Here is a 14,211-nt window from a genome sequence, read left to right as displayed (position 1 = left end):
ACCCCAACTCCACAAACCAGACAGCATTTTTGTAAATAGCAGCACATGTAATGAACAATACAATAAACATTTTATTTGTGTCATCGGTGTCAATTTCAGGCGGAGTTTTATCCTCAGTCATCCCGTCTGGTGCTGTAGGTGTCGGTTTCTCAGCACACAGTACAGTAGTCGCTCAGTAAGGAGGTGCAAACAGTTGATTGACCAATCTGTAGGAGCGTTTACTAAGGTTTTTTGTTAAAAAATAAATAAATAAAAAAAAATCAAAATTTATAGGAAAATAAAAATTAAACCTAATATTTTTAGGGACACCAACTTTTGTTGTTGTTGTTGATACCATTTTATGCACTTCACATAAGAAATAGTAAGTTTACATCGAGACTAGCAAGTTTCAAAAGGTACTAGTACTGCAATTTTGTTCATTTATAAACCTATCTATGGACTTATGTCTCTTAGGAAAAATATTTTAGATTCACAAACTACACAAAAAGGACATTGCATTTTCGGATTATTAGTGCATGTGCGTAAACAAGACATTGTCACATTGTTATTGCAATCCATAACCCAGGCAGCTTAAATTAAATGTTGACACACACACACACACACACACACACATATATATATATATATATATATATATATATATATATATATATAAAAGTAAACAAACATGTAAATGTGCTTTATTTTTCTCTTATCTGCCCCCTATTTTACTGCATTTAATCCTGTACTTCAGAATACTGTAATCTGCCAAGTGTTTAACCTGTAGTACTTTGTATTTAATCACATCCTAATGTAACTATCACTATTTAATCATATCCTGAAGTAACTATCACTATTTTCTGCTGTATTATTGAATTTTGGTTTGTCACACTTGTACTTTGCTTGAACAAAAGTTATTGTATTTCTTGCTCTTATTGTATTACTTGTATTGTAACACTTGAAATGTATTTACGATTTACGTATTTACGACTGGATAAGGGCGTCTGCTAAGAAATAAATAATAATAATAATAAATAATAAAGTAATCTAACCGAAAGCCTTGATTCAACACACACTGCTAGTTCATTTTTTAATCTGGACAAAACTGCCTGGACTGGTCACTAAACAATGCGAAACATCTTTAAAACTATACCACACAATTACTCCATCGCTATAAATATTAAAAAGAATAATCATTTTCATATCTTTTAATCAATCAAAATGCTTACGGCTATCCTGCCCCATGAGGACACTAAATCAGTGAGAAATGTCTTAAAACTATACCGCACAATTTAAGTATGGAAACTCGTACCTAATTGTTATTTTTATTGTGTAGACTAGATATTTTTCAAGATGTTTTGCATTGCTTTAGTGCCCCATCCGTGTAGTTTTGTCTTGGTGAGGCTTTAACCCTCCCCTTCTAGATCTGTGTGCTTCATGTAGCCTGTTCTTTCATTCGTGCAAATTTAATTCAAATTAGGTTGCTTTTAAGGTGGTCCACATGTAAAGCACCCTTAATTTATGTATAAACAGGTGGAAAATCCAACAGAAAAGACTGTCATGACTATGTCATGGCAAGTTTTGCCCCCCTCTATAATAAATATTAACAAACATTATTTATATACATTAAAAACAACAAAACAACATCACTATCGGTTGTGTGTCGGTAAAAAGAAACAAAATGAGTCAAAATGCACTCAAATTTGACAAATAACTGAGCTCTGGCTAAATATGTAAAGCATATTCTACATACACACACACACACACATATGTATATGGTTTAATTGCCATTATATATCGTAATTAAACCATATTTTATGTATTTTTGTATTTATCACACAGAGATCAATGTAATGTAAAGCATCCTGAGATGATAAATAACAAAAGCAAAGCAAGTATGAACATTATGATTAAATACCAATAAAAAACGTAAAAATATGTTTTTGTTTTTACTGTTGACTCTTAATTGCAAAACTGAACTGTCAAGTTACTCGAATTGGGGGTGAAATTTGCCATGACACAGCATATTCACTTGGATTTTCAAGTTCAGGGTGAAGGATCACTCAGACCTAAAATCCTGTGAGTCCTGAATCACACATCAGCTCAGTACAGTATGGATATGTTTGTTGTAGAATGTACAGATCTGTACTAAACAGTACATTTCTAATAAGATAGTGGAAATCCTTTAAGCAAATAATGTGTGTCAAAGAAAATATTAAAAGTAGGTTGTTGTTTCTTATGCGTTTCACTTAAACCCGGACATTAGGGTGTCCGGGTTTGTTAATTCCTGCCACCCGGACACAGGTGCCAATTCCTGGACTGCCCGGGTCAGACTCGGACAGATGGCAACCGTATTATGTACTCTTGTGATATTTTATGAAGCGCTCAGGTTGCATTGTTAAGTTTTCTAACTTTCTGTTCTCTCTTGTTTTTCTTTTTCAGTTCAAATGAACAATTCCTAAATCAGGACCCAACAGAGTGAAAAGACCAGACTTTTTACCTTGCCTGAATGCCATTGGGTTAAATGTCTCTCTATCTGGATCTGCTAGATCTTTTAAGACATCTATTGGAATATTTTGGAGTACCAGCTGATCTGGTAAGGTTTCTTCTCTTTCACCCTTAAAAATGTTAGGTACATACTGTTGTATTTGGGTGTTGCTGTTGCAGCGTCTTGTAGACTTTTCAAAATGAAGAAAATGTATTGAAAATCATATAGAAGTGGTTGATGGGAAAGGATAATGGCTTTTTTGTTTTAGTGCAGCATAATATGTTTAATTACTAGTGCTGAGTTGAAATTGACTATGTACTGTATTTGTTTAATTTAGCAACTGAACAAAATGCAATTGGGTTTCTTCAAGTGACTTCAAGAGTGTCAATATGCAATCGATCATTTTGATTGCTGTTGACATATGTATTCATGCTACAGTGGCTTTTTTTGTTGCTTTGTAATTTCTTGTGTTTGTGTTTATTACAGTTAGTTCCAGTATGGGAAAATCAACTTTGTGGCCAGTACCGCAGCATTATTCGCATGATCGGAACAAATCTTCCTTTAAGTCCCTGCCCAAGAGTCTGTTTCCAAGTATGTAGCCTGTTTCATAGCTGTATCAGACCATTTCTATTTTATATTAATCTCCTTTTGAATGACCTATTTGTATGCTACAGAATCCAGTGGACGACCTTTCTGATGCAAAAGCAAGATCATCACAGTATTATGTGCTGCATCACATTGAACTGAAATCTGTAAACCTGAAGAAAAACAAAATTAACAACAAAATAAAATAGCCAAGGTTGTTTGCTGTTTGGATGAGAACATTTCAGAAGATAAAATTAAAGATTTTGTTTTTCAGAAAATCTCAGATTTACATGCACTGCACAGCACAGAGACCACGCCAGCCGGCCGTCCTTTTGTTCCTTCTTTTGCAGATGTACTGTGGGTGGCTGGTGATGAGAATGAAACCTGCGCCATGTTAAGGTAACAGAAGAATGCTGTGCAGTTCTATTATACACAGTGGTGTTGCATGGCTTAGACATTTAGTTTTACACACTGTGATAGGAATTGCTGTTGACACAATTTTTTGTGGGTGTAATTATCTATTGCTGCTTCATATTGCCACTATATACAGACGTGCTCAAATTTGTTGGTACCCTTACAGCTCATTGAAATAATGCTTCATTCCTCCTGAAAAGTGATGGAATTAAAAGCTATTTTATCATGTATACTTGCATGCCTTTGGTATGTCATAGAATAAAGCAAAGAAGCTGTGAAAAGAGATGAATTATTGCTTATTCTACAAAGATATTCTAAAATGGCCTGGACACATTTGTTGGTACCCCTTAGAAAAGATAATAAATAATTGGATTATAGTGATATTTCAAACTAATTAGTTTCTTTAATTAGTATCACACATGTCTCCAATCTTGTAATCAGTCATTCAGCCTATTTAAATGGAGAAAAGTAGTCACTGTGCTGTTTGGTATCATTGTGTGCACCACACTGAACATGGACCAGAGAAAGCAAAGGAGAGAGTTGTCTGAGGAGATCAGAAAGAAAATAATAGACAAGCATGGTAAAGGTAAAGGCTACAAGACCATCTCCAAGCAGCTTGATGTTCCTGTGACAACAGTTGCAAATATTATTTAAAACTTTAAGGTCCATGGAACTGTAGGCAACCTCCCTGGGCGCGGCCGCAAGAGGAAAATCAACCCCAGATTGAACAGAAGGATAATGCGAATGGTAGAAAAAGAACCAAGGTTAACTGCCAAAGAGATACAAGCTGAACTCCAAGGTGAAGGTATGTCAGTTTCTGATCGCACCATCCGTCGCTTTTTGAGCGAAAGTGGGCTCCATGGAAGAAGACCCAGGAGGACTCCACTTTTGATAGAAAAACATAAAAAGCCAGACTGGAATTTGCTAAAATGCATATTGACAAGCCACAATCCTTCTGGGAGAATGTCCTTTGGACAGATGAGTCAAAACTGGAGCTTTTTGGCAAGTCACATCAGCTCTATGTTCACAGACGAAAAAATGAAGCTTTCAAAGAAAAGAACACCATACCTACAGTGAAACATGGAGGAGGCTCGGTTATGTTTTGGGGCTGTTTTGCTGCGCCTGGCACAGGGTGCCTTGAATCTGTGCAGGGCACAATGAAATCTCAAGACTATCAAGGCATTCTGGAGCGAAACGTACTGCCCAGTGTCAGAAAGCTCTGTCTCAGTCGCAGGTCATGGGTCCTCCAACAGGATAATGACCCAAAACACACAGCTGAAAGCACCCAAGAATGGATAAGTACAAAACATTGGACTATTCTGAAGTGGCCTTCTATGAGTCCTGATCTGAATCCGAACGAACATCTATGGAAAGAGCTGAAACTTGCAGTCTGGAGAAGGCACCCATCAAACCTGAGACAGCTGGAGCAGTTTGCTCAGGAAGAGTGGGCCAAACTACCTGTTAACAGGTGCAGAAGTCTCATTGAGAGCTACAGAAAACGTTTGATTGCAGTAATTGCCTCTAAAGGTTGTGCAACAAAATATTAGGTTAGCGGTCCCATCATTTTTGTCCATGCCATTTTCATTTGTTTTATTATTTACAATATTATGTTGAATAAAAAATCAAAAACAAAGTCTGATTTCTATTAAATATGGAATAAACAATGGTGGATGCCAATTTCTTTTGTCAGTTTCAAGTTATTTCAGAGAAAATTGTGCATTCTTCGTTTTTTGTGGAGGGGTACCAACAAATTTGAGCACGTCTGTATATATATATATATATATATATATATATATATATATATATATATATATATATATATAATCTGTCTTGTTGTCTGGATCAGCACGCCTTGTTCACCTGGTAGAGTTAACAGTGCCATGGGAGGATGCTGTAGATGAGGCGTATGAGAGGAAGAAACTGCGGTATGCTCAACAAGCATGCACAATTTTCTCTGAAATAACTTGAAACTGACAAAAGTAATTGGCATCCACTATTGTTTATTCCAATCAAACATTTTCTGTAGCTCTCAATGAGACTTCTGCACCTGTTAACAGGTAGTTTGACCCACTCTTCCTGAGCAAACTGCTCCAGCTGTCTCAGGTTTGATGGGTGCCTTCTCCAGACTGCAAGTTTCAGCTCTTTCCATAGATGTTCGTTCGGATTCAGATCAGGACTCATAGAAGGCCACTTCAGAATAGTCCAATGTTTTGTTCTTATCCATTCTTGGGTGCTTTTAGCTGTGTGTTTTGGGTCATTATCCTGTTGGAGGACCCATGACCTGCGACTGAGACAGAGTTTTCTGACACTGGACAGTATGTTTCGCTCCAGAATGCCTTGATAGTCTTGAGATTTCATTGTGCCCTGCACAGATTCAAGGCACCCTGTGCCAGGCGCGGCAAAACAGCCCCAAAACATAACCGAGCCTCCTCCATGTTTCACTGTAGGTATGGTGTTCTTTTCTTTGAAAGCTTCATTTTTTCGTCTGTGAACATAGAGCTGATGTGACTTGCCAAAAAGCTCCAGTTTTGACTCATCTGTCCAAAGGACATGCTCCCTGAAGGATTGTGGCTTGTCAATATGCATTTTAGCAAATTCCAGTCTGGCTTTTTAATGTTTTTCTTTCAAAACTGGAGTCCTCCTGGGTCTTCTTCCATGGAGCCCACTTTCGCTCAAAAAGCGACGGATGGTGCGATCAGAAACTGACGTACCTTCACCTTGGAGTTCAGCTTGTATCTCTTTGGCAGTTATCTTTGGCAGTTTTTCTACCATTCGCACTATCCTTCTGTTCACTCTGGGGTCGGTTTTCCTCTTGCGACCATGCTTGTCTATTATTTTCTTTCTGATCTCCTCAGACAACTCTCTCCTTTGCTTTCTCTGGTCCATGTTCAGTGTGGTGCACACAATGATACCAAACAGCACAGTGACTACTTTTCTCCATTTAAATAGGCTGAATGACTGATTACAAGATTGGAGACATGTGTGATACTAATTAAAGAAACTGATTAGTTTGAAATATCACTATAATCCAATTATTTATTATTGTTTCTAAGGGGTACCAACAAATGTGTCCAGGCCATTTTAGAATATCTTTGTAGAATAAGCAATAATTCATCTCTTTTCACAGCTTCTTTGCTTTATTCTATGACATACCAAAGGCATGCAAGTATACATGATAAAATAGCTTTTAATTCCATCACTTTTCAGGAGGAATGAAGCATTATTTCAATTAGCTGTAAGGGTACCAACAAATTTGAGCACGTCTGTATATATAAGCTATATGTAAATGTTTGAAATACATCAAAAACTGGAGTAACTTTGAACTACAGCACATGAAATAATTAAGTACCAGGAAGCTGCAACAGATTTTCATCTATAGTGTTCCTAATTTAATGTATCTTCAGCACTAAAAGGGACTGTGTGCAGTGATAATGGATAGTTAGCACTCATGTACATAAACATAATACTGCTATATCACAGCTATTCATGTACATTTGTCTTTGTTTTTATTCTCTATTAAATAAATGTAATTCGTCCTTGTAGAGCTGACCGAAGAACGAATTGCATCCCAGTACCTCCTGAACAAATCTCCATGCTGTCACAGTCAATTAAAAGAGTGGTAGAAAAAGAAGGAAACTCACAAACTACAGACGCAGGTGCCTTAAAGAAAATCACGGCCCTGGAGGATGAGTTGTCACGGTTACGTGCGCAGATTGCCATGATTGTTACAATGCAGGACCAAGGTAAGAATAAATCCTGTTCTTACTTTCATTATGTAAACTTCAGTTCAAAATAACTTATTTTTGCACTTGTTTTTGTGTTAGTGAGTGGATAACTTTTTTTTTTTAATTGAGTGCCATATTTTAAAGATTTGAACAGCAGCTTGATTTAGCCTCCATTCAGTTCACTAAAATGAGGCCTACCAAGGTATTAAAGTAGTCTTTACATCAAAAAACCGGTTGAAGAATGTAAATGCCTGTAAATTTATTTTCAATCTTAGAGGAAAACGGTGCTCCTTTTTCAAAATGTTCAAATTTTTTTTTTTTTTTTTTTTTCTTAAGCACTTTTTTTTGGTTTATAGAGGATACACCATGCACATTCATGTACTATAGTTATTCCACGAATGAGGACAGCTAAATACTAATGAAATAACCACAGCACTCTATGAATGTTTATGGAGTGCTGTGTTTATATAACCAGTAGATTGTATGGAATAGAAAGTATTTTTTAAACCTACCGGTAAATTAAAGAGTAAGTAATGGGGTTCAGCGAAATATAGCCTGACACGTCACCACATGTTGCTACAACTGTTTAAATAACTTACCTGTAATTATTATTTTCATTGATAACATCCTGACTACCTTTTACACTTGTAACTTTAAAGTCTGTTTCAAAGCTGTTAGTGTAAGTTTTACTGCACACTTTGTCGAACAGGTTACACAGCAGTAATGTTTTTTTTTTTTTTTTTAATCGCTGTTCCTGCAGTTATTTAGAGGACAGATCACAAACCCCAGTGCACTAGGGTGGACATTTTTATTTAAAAAAAAAAAAAATTTATGCTGGATCTCTAACTTGTTAAATAATATCCAATTTATTTGTTTTAATACTGTACCCCTTTATTGGTCCTTTTTATCATTCATCAGTATTTATAACAGTATTATGTTCATGTACACTCCTTGCTGATACCTAAAAACTACTTTTTTTGGGGGGGTTGGATGATCTGCAACTTGTCCTGTTTTTTTCAGGTTCTTCTATGTCCCAGTCAGGATTCATGCAGCCTCCTGGTACCCCTGGGATGTCTCTTCTTCCAGTGTTAGCATCCACTCCTATCTGCATGTCTGCTCCACCTCCCCCTCCATCCCTTCCTTTGCCACCACCACCCAGTTGTAGAACAGCTCAAGTCCTGGATGTTGACTTAAACAGACAGCGGTGTGCTACAAACAGGTCTGGGCAGCGCAACAGGGATAATGTTTCTGCTCCTGACTCCGTCCCCAGTATGTTGCACGTTTTAAGAGATATGAACAAGGTTCGGCTGCAAGCAGTGGAAAGGTATTTAGAGGAAAGAAGATTCATAATGTGAAACTCTTTTTAAAATTAAAAAAAACTCACTTAAAGTAAAGAACTAATGTTTAAGTCTGTGGGCCAAATTTTGAAAAGTGCATTGAGGTGCATTGTGGTCAAGATTTGGCCCTATATCATGTTTGGCCCTAGGCCCACAAATGCAGACATTTTAGGGGGACATGTATCAAGATCGACCGATGCAGCGCTAAATTGGTGGAGTGTAAAGTAGCGCTCTGCCTTGGCACAAATTTTACCCCATGCCGAATGTATTAACTGGACCAAAATGAAATGTGCTGCACCTCCCCCGCAAAATGGGCTACAGGTAGCACAGATTAACAGGCTAATCCGAAAAATAGCACATATTATATTATTATTATACAACGGATAAAACCAAATATACATAATGAAAAGGATAACTTAATGTACCAGGTTTATTATACGATGAATACAAACAGTTGTACATAACGAAGTAGCCGGTGTCAAGCTATAATTTAATCCTCGGGAAGATCAAAAAGGGTAATGTGGATCCTAAATACTCTCCCTTCTTCTCAGTACTCTCCCTCTGTTCCTGGGTTGTTCAGGAAGGTTAGGATCCTGCACTCTCCATCGTAAGAAATGCCCCAGAAAATTCACAATATCACAAATTTCATGGAAATCGTGTATTTGACTGCCTACTTTGAGAAATATGCATTTTATTTCTTAAAGTATTTTACATTACTCTTCACCTCCCCTGTTGATGTCATAATTTTATCAAGTAGAAGCAGCGCTACAGTAGCTGTACACGGTCTGGCACAATGCCATGCATTTGGTTACTACGTCAATGGGGTCAAACAAATACCGGCTTCATGATTGGTGAATTCCTCATACTGTACAATGACATGTCTACATACTACTAGAAATGTACAGTGTGTATAAAGAAAAACACAAAAGCTTCAGTTTTTGCCATTGAGGTTCATGTTTGCAGTTAACGTTTCTCCCGTGTTTAACATTTTGGGATTAGAGGCAGCAAAATAGGCTATGGGAATTACATGGTCATTTTAATTGATGTGTCAACATAAGTTTTTAAAAGTTCACAAAACTCGAAAATGTTGCTGAATTTGTCATTCAAGGTTGTTTTTTAAAAAACATATTTTGTCTGCTTGTTACTTTTTTTTTGCAGCCAACACAGACCATTTTAAACAACTTGTTTCCAGCAGAAGTTTGTTACATTGTTAAAGATTGTTTCAATAGCGAATGTACATTTTAAAGAGTTGACTCAGTAGCTAGGCTAAACGTTAAAATGTTTTAGCCTTGGTTTTTGGGTTATGTTCTTGATGAACTATCAATGATAACACATTTTAGGCAACTTACATCAGTAGAATATAATGTAAATAGAAAATGTGTTTTCTGGTGATTTTTATTTATTTATTTATTTATTTATTTATTTATTTATTTATTTATCCATTCTTTAATAATCTGTGACTCTGTGAAATTTGTTGGGGGGTTTTTTATTGTCATTTGTGAATTTCTTTTAAAAATACAGTGAATTTTCCGGGCCCCTATATGACTGCTGCCATAATGCTCTTTCTTATCAGCTGCTTTCTGATTTCTTTCTTTGTGCCCAAATAAGAACAATTTGAAATCTGACTTATTTGTGGAACCTTTTAGGGCCGACGCAGCTGTTCTGCCGCATCATAAATCTCATTTTAATAACACTGGCTTCATTTACAAATGAGCCCAACCTACAGTTTGCCCATGCATATAAGGCTTGACACCCCTTAAAATGCATGGCTAATGAGCAGCGGAGCACATTGCATGGGGATCTCATTTTGGCTGTGCTAATACGGCCTTAACTTGCCAAAAGTGTCAAGATACATACAGGGCAATTTTAAGGCCGGCGTAAACTCGGCGCTATGGCCTTCGCAAACCCTTGATACATGACCCTCTGTGTTATAATATATAAAATGGCTCTTGTATAAAATTATGAAAACTAGTTAAAAATAATATGTTTATTAAGCCTATAATATTTTTTTACATATTTAAAAAAAAAAAATAAGAAAAACAATTGCTTGTAGGGGATATGCTGTCGTTTAGAAACACTATTTTCTTTTAGTTCCCTCATCTGGTATCTGCAATGTGTGATTTCCTTTTGTGAATCGCCTTAACAAGACATTTTCTTGACAATTTGCAGGTCGCCGGGAGGCACGCCAGTTATGAAGAAAGATAAGAAGCGGGTATCGATTTCGGACCCTGCAGCACTAATTGCTGATGCTTTGAAGCGGAAATTTGCACATAGACATAAGGAAGATTCTTTTGACAAAGAAAACCAATCATTTGAGACTTCACCTTTTGGAAGTCCAGAGATTCATTAGGTATGTGTATCATTAACTAAAATTGCTTACACTTTCATTACACTTCTGTGGGATTGCAGTGCCACTGTAAGCTGCCTAGATGGTGCTAGCACACTAAGAAAGCATCCTGTTTCAGTCAGGATGTGGGGAAGAAAGAAGCTAAATAAATGCAAAAAAAAAAAGCAGGTGTTTAGTTAATGTAACTTTTTCTTTCACACGTTAGGCAAATTAGTTTGTAGAGACGGACAACAAAACAAAGTCTTACTGTATTTAAAATCAGTACAGGCACATACAGATGTTCCTCACACTCACGTAATAAGCACACAACAAGTGAAATGTTATGGTCGGGTGCAATAGGAAACTTCGATAGGTAGCTAGGAGTGTATAATAAAATAAATTTGCTGCCAAGGAAGTAATCGTGTTCACCATGTAGAGTGTGACAGACAGACAAGTGGGACAGTTAAATGTATAATAACATTTTTAGTAATACTTAAGTCATACTAGATAGAACTCATTAAATGTAGATGATTTTAATTCATATGCATGGATTACGTGGGAGCACTTTGGAAAGTAATCTGTTCTGTGTATTACCTATATAATGAAAGATGAGGTTTTATGTAACTTGAATAACTTTTGACTGCTTATGGCGAATACAGCGGCTTTTGGATTGAATGACAAAATCCCCAAATGTACCCAGCCTGACATATATAATTACACAGTTCATACAGAATTAACACAAAGTGGTTTATTCCATACACAATTAAGAATTTGTGTGTGTAGCACATTTCATGTTTTCAAGAAATGCATAGCTGTACATTTTTTATCCTATCTGTATCACTGCCTAATATTTTTCAAGATAATCCAGATTGCTTTATTCACATACCATGGGCCAAAAAGACCCCTTATCTTATTAAATAACATTATTGTACAGGGGTAGTTTTTAGATAGAAAATCCTTGTTCATCAAAAAAAACAAAAACAAAAAAAAAAAAACAAAAAAAAAAACCCAGCAGTTTGTGTTTCAAAAGAATTTTGGTTAGAACCAGTTGAAATAGCTTTTTTGTGTTCATACTGTAAATATTGGTCTTTATGTGGATATTAATGGTGACTTTTAAATATAGAACACAGCTGCAAGTCACTTAACTGAATAATTATTTCTACTGAAAAAATGTGTACAAATCCCATTTATATGTAACACAGTTTACTCTGCAAAGCGGAATGTCGGATAGCTGAATATTCTGTTTAGTGGAAAGGTACTTCTGTGCTATTATGCATCTATAAGGCCCATTATAAAATGTTTATTTAAAAACAAGAAAAGTTGCATTTATGTGTTAAAAAACACCACAACAAAGTAGGGTATTAAACAATGGATATTCAATACAAAAGTCTGTATTTAGTGAAGTAAACATTTTGTAAAAAAAAAACTACAAACTTATGACTTCAGGAGCCGGTGTCACTAAAGTCTGACTTCAAGCTGGACTTACAAGTTGGACTTTTGTGTCAAGTCGGACATGGGTAAAAAAAAAAAAAAAAATGTCTGGCTTGAGAAACAGTTACAATATAAAAAGACAGCCTAGTCAGACTTAAGTGGGACTTGAACAGGAAATCTAAAGTGGTGATAAATGACACGTGCCTTTTCAGTTATTTTCTTTCTGATTTTAAAAGACTAGTATTCGATACGACCTTACTAACTATTGCAACCAGCACCAGGAGTTCTTGCTGATGTTTCTGACAGTAACAAAAAGTAGTATTGGTAAACGTGCAGTCCCCAAATGGAGAACGAAATTGATCTCTGCTCTGTTGGAAATGTTATGTACTAGTTCTACACAAACCGATTATCCACAGGTGAGTCATTGGTGTGGTTTGGGCTAATTTCCCATTCCAAGTGAAGAAACAACTGCTTGGGTTTATGTGGATTGCTGGGGCCAGAAAAAAGTTTCTCGACAACATGTTTCCACGTGCATGCAGGGCTTTAAAAAAGCAGCAATCACCACAAATCAAAGCAGCTGTTTCTTCACCTGTTTCACTCGGAATGGTAAATTTGCCCAATCAAAACCAATGACCCTCACCTGATTGTCGGCACCTGATTTCTGTGGAGAGCGCAATCCGAATAATCAAATGATCAGTTTGTGCAGCACTAATACCCACTAACCACTGTATTCAGCCTGCATAAGTGGAAAATGTTTCCAGCTACTGGTCTGGGTTAGGGATTTTGGTTGTCATTATAACTTAGCATGTTCTCTTCCAGTCCCTGTGAGTTGATTAATAGACAAGGACAAACTCAAAGAAACTCATGTTTTTGTTGAAACCTTTATTAGATGTTTGATTTTTTTGTACCTGTTTTTCTCTTTCAGATTGAATCTCAAGTGTTGAAGGTACCTGGGAAGCATATACCCTTTTTAAGATTAGATAAAAAGCACACAAGTCCCCTACAGTGAGTGCTGGGGCATCTTGTTAAATGCTGCATGGGTATTTTGATTATGAGCAGTCTAAAGACTGGTGGCTGCAACAAATAATGCAGCTTATTTTTGTTAATGTTGAAGTTTGTTGAAAAGCTTGTTTGTGCTTCTTGCTCTTTTTAATTTAAAATATTTCCACATGCTTAAAATGCATGTTTTTCATTCAAGTTGGTCTTCAATGTATTTTCTTTTCTTTTTGGAAATGCCCAACCATGTCTATTATCAATGTTTATATTTCCATATTTTATAACTAGTCAAAATTTTATTTTTGATAAGTAGTTGTTGCTGATAAATTGGGTAGAGGTTGAGGTTGCATGTTTAGTTTTTAATAAGTAGTTCTTGGCATCATTGAGTAGCAGTCACAGCAGTATGTATTTTTTATAGCATTTTTACCATTTTAAAGCTTCTCTTATTAAAAAATGCATATCACTATCTATGTGCTTATTTATAAAGTGTATCATAAAATTCACAGCTGAGTTCAAGTCCACCCAAACTATAAGATAATAAAGCAAATGGTAAAACCTGTATGAAATAATAAGCAGGGTCCCTACATCTTCACTTAAAAAAATTGCAAGCTTTAGCTGGTGGGGTTTTTGTTTTGTCTTGTTTTTATTTTTTTAGCAAGGGGTATTCTTCAAATAAACCATATTAATGTGCATTGTTGTCTATGCTAGTGCCATAAAAACACTAACTTTTTATGCCCAATAACAAATCTTTATCAATAAGAAAAAAAAAATAACATCCTTGATTTGTATAAGTTGACATTTCCAGATGACTGATTGCTTTGGATCACATATGGTCAGCTCCCTTATGAAAGTTATGTTATTGCACAGATTATGTTACTGGCCAAGATCTATTGGAAGGGGATCAAATCTACAGGCAGTAAGTGCCTGTAT

The 14,211-nt window shown here is 36.1% G+C and overlaps 1 protein-coding gene across 1 annotated transcript in view; it reads left to right on the top strand.

Annotated features, from left to right (window-relative positions):
• LOC117403327 (mitochondrial fission regulator 2-like) overlaps positions 1-14,211 on the top strand; it is a 16,952-nt gene extending 2,741 nt beyond the window's left edge. The window contains exons 2-8 of the mRNA XM_034005395.3: positions 2,422-2,575; positions 2,954-3,058; positions 3,327-3,451; positions 7,010-7,209; positions 8,212-8,515; positions 10,698-10,878; positions 13,211-14,211. Coding sequence (XP_033861286.3) covers positions 2,504-2,575; positions 2,954-3,058; positions 3,327-3,451; positions 7,010-7,209; positions 8,212-8,515; positions 10,698-10,878 — 987 coding nt within the window. The 5' untranslated portion in view covers positions 2,422-2,503 and the 3' untranslated portion in view covers positions 13,211-14,211. The remainder of the gene's footprint in view (positions 1-2,421; positions 2,576-2,953; positions 3,059-3,326; positions 3,452-7,009; positions 7,210-8,211; positions 8,516-10,697; positions 10,879-13,210) is intronic.

This window comes from Acipenser ruthenus, chromosome 5, assembly GCF_902713425.1.
Source record: "Acipenser ruthenus chromosome 5, fAciRut3.2 maternal haplotype, whole genome shotgun sequence".
NCBI lineage: Eukaryota > Metazoa > Chordata > Actinopteri > Acipenseriformes > Acipenseridae > Acipenser > Acipenser ruthenus.
This window is presented reverse-complemented; position numbering and strand designations above follow the sequence as displayed.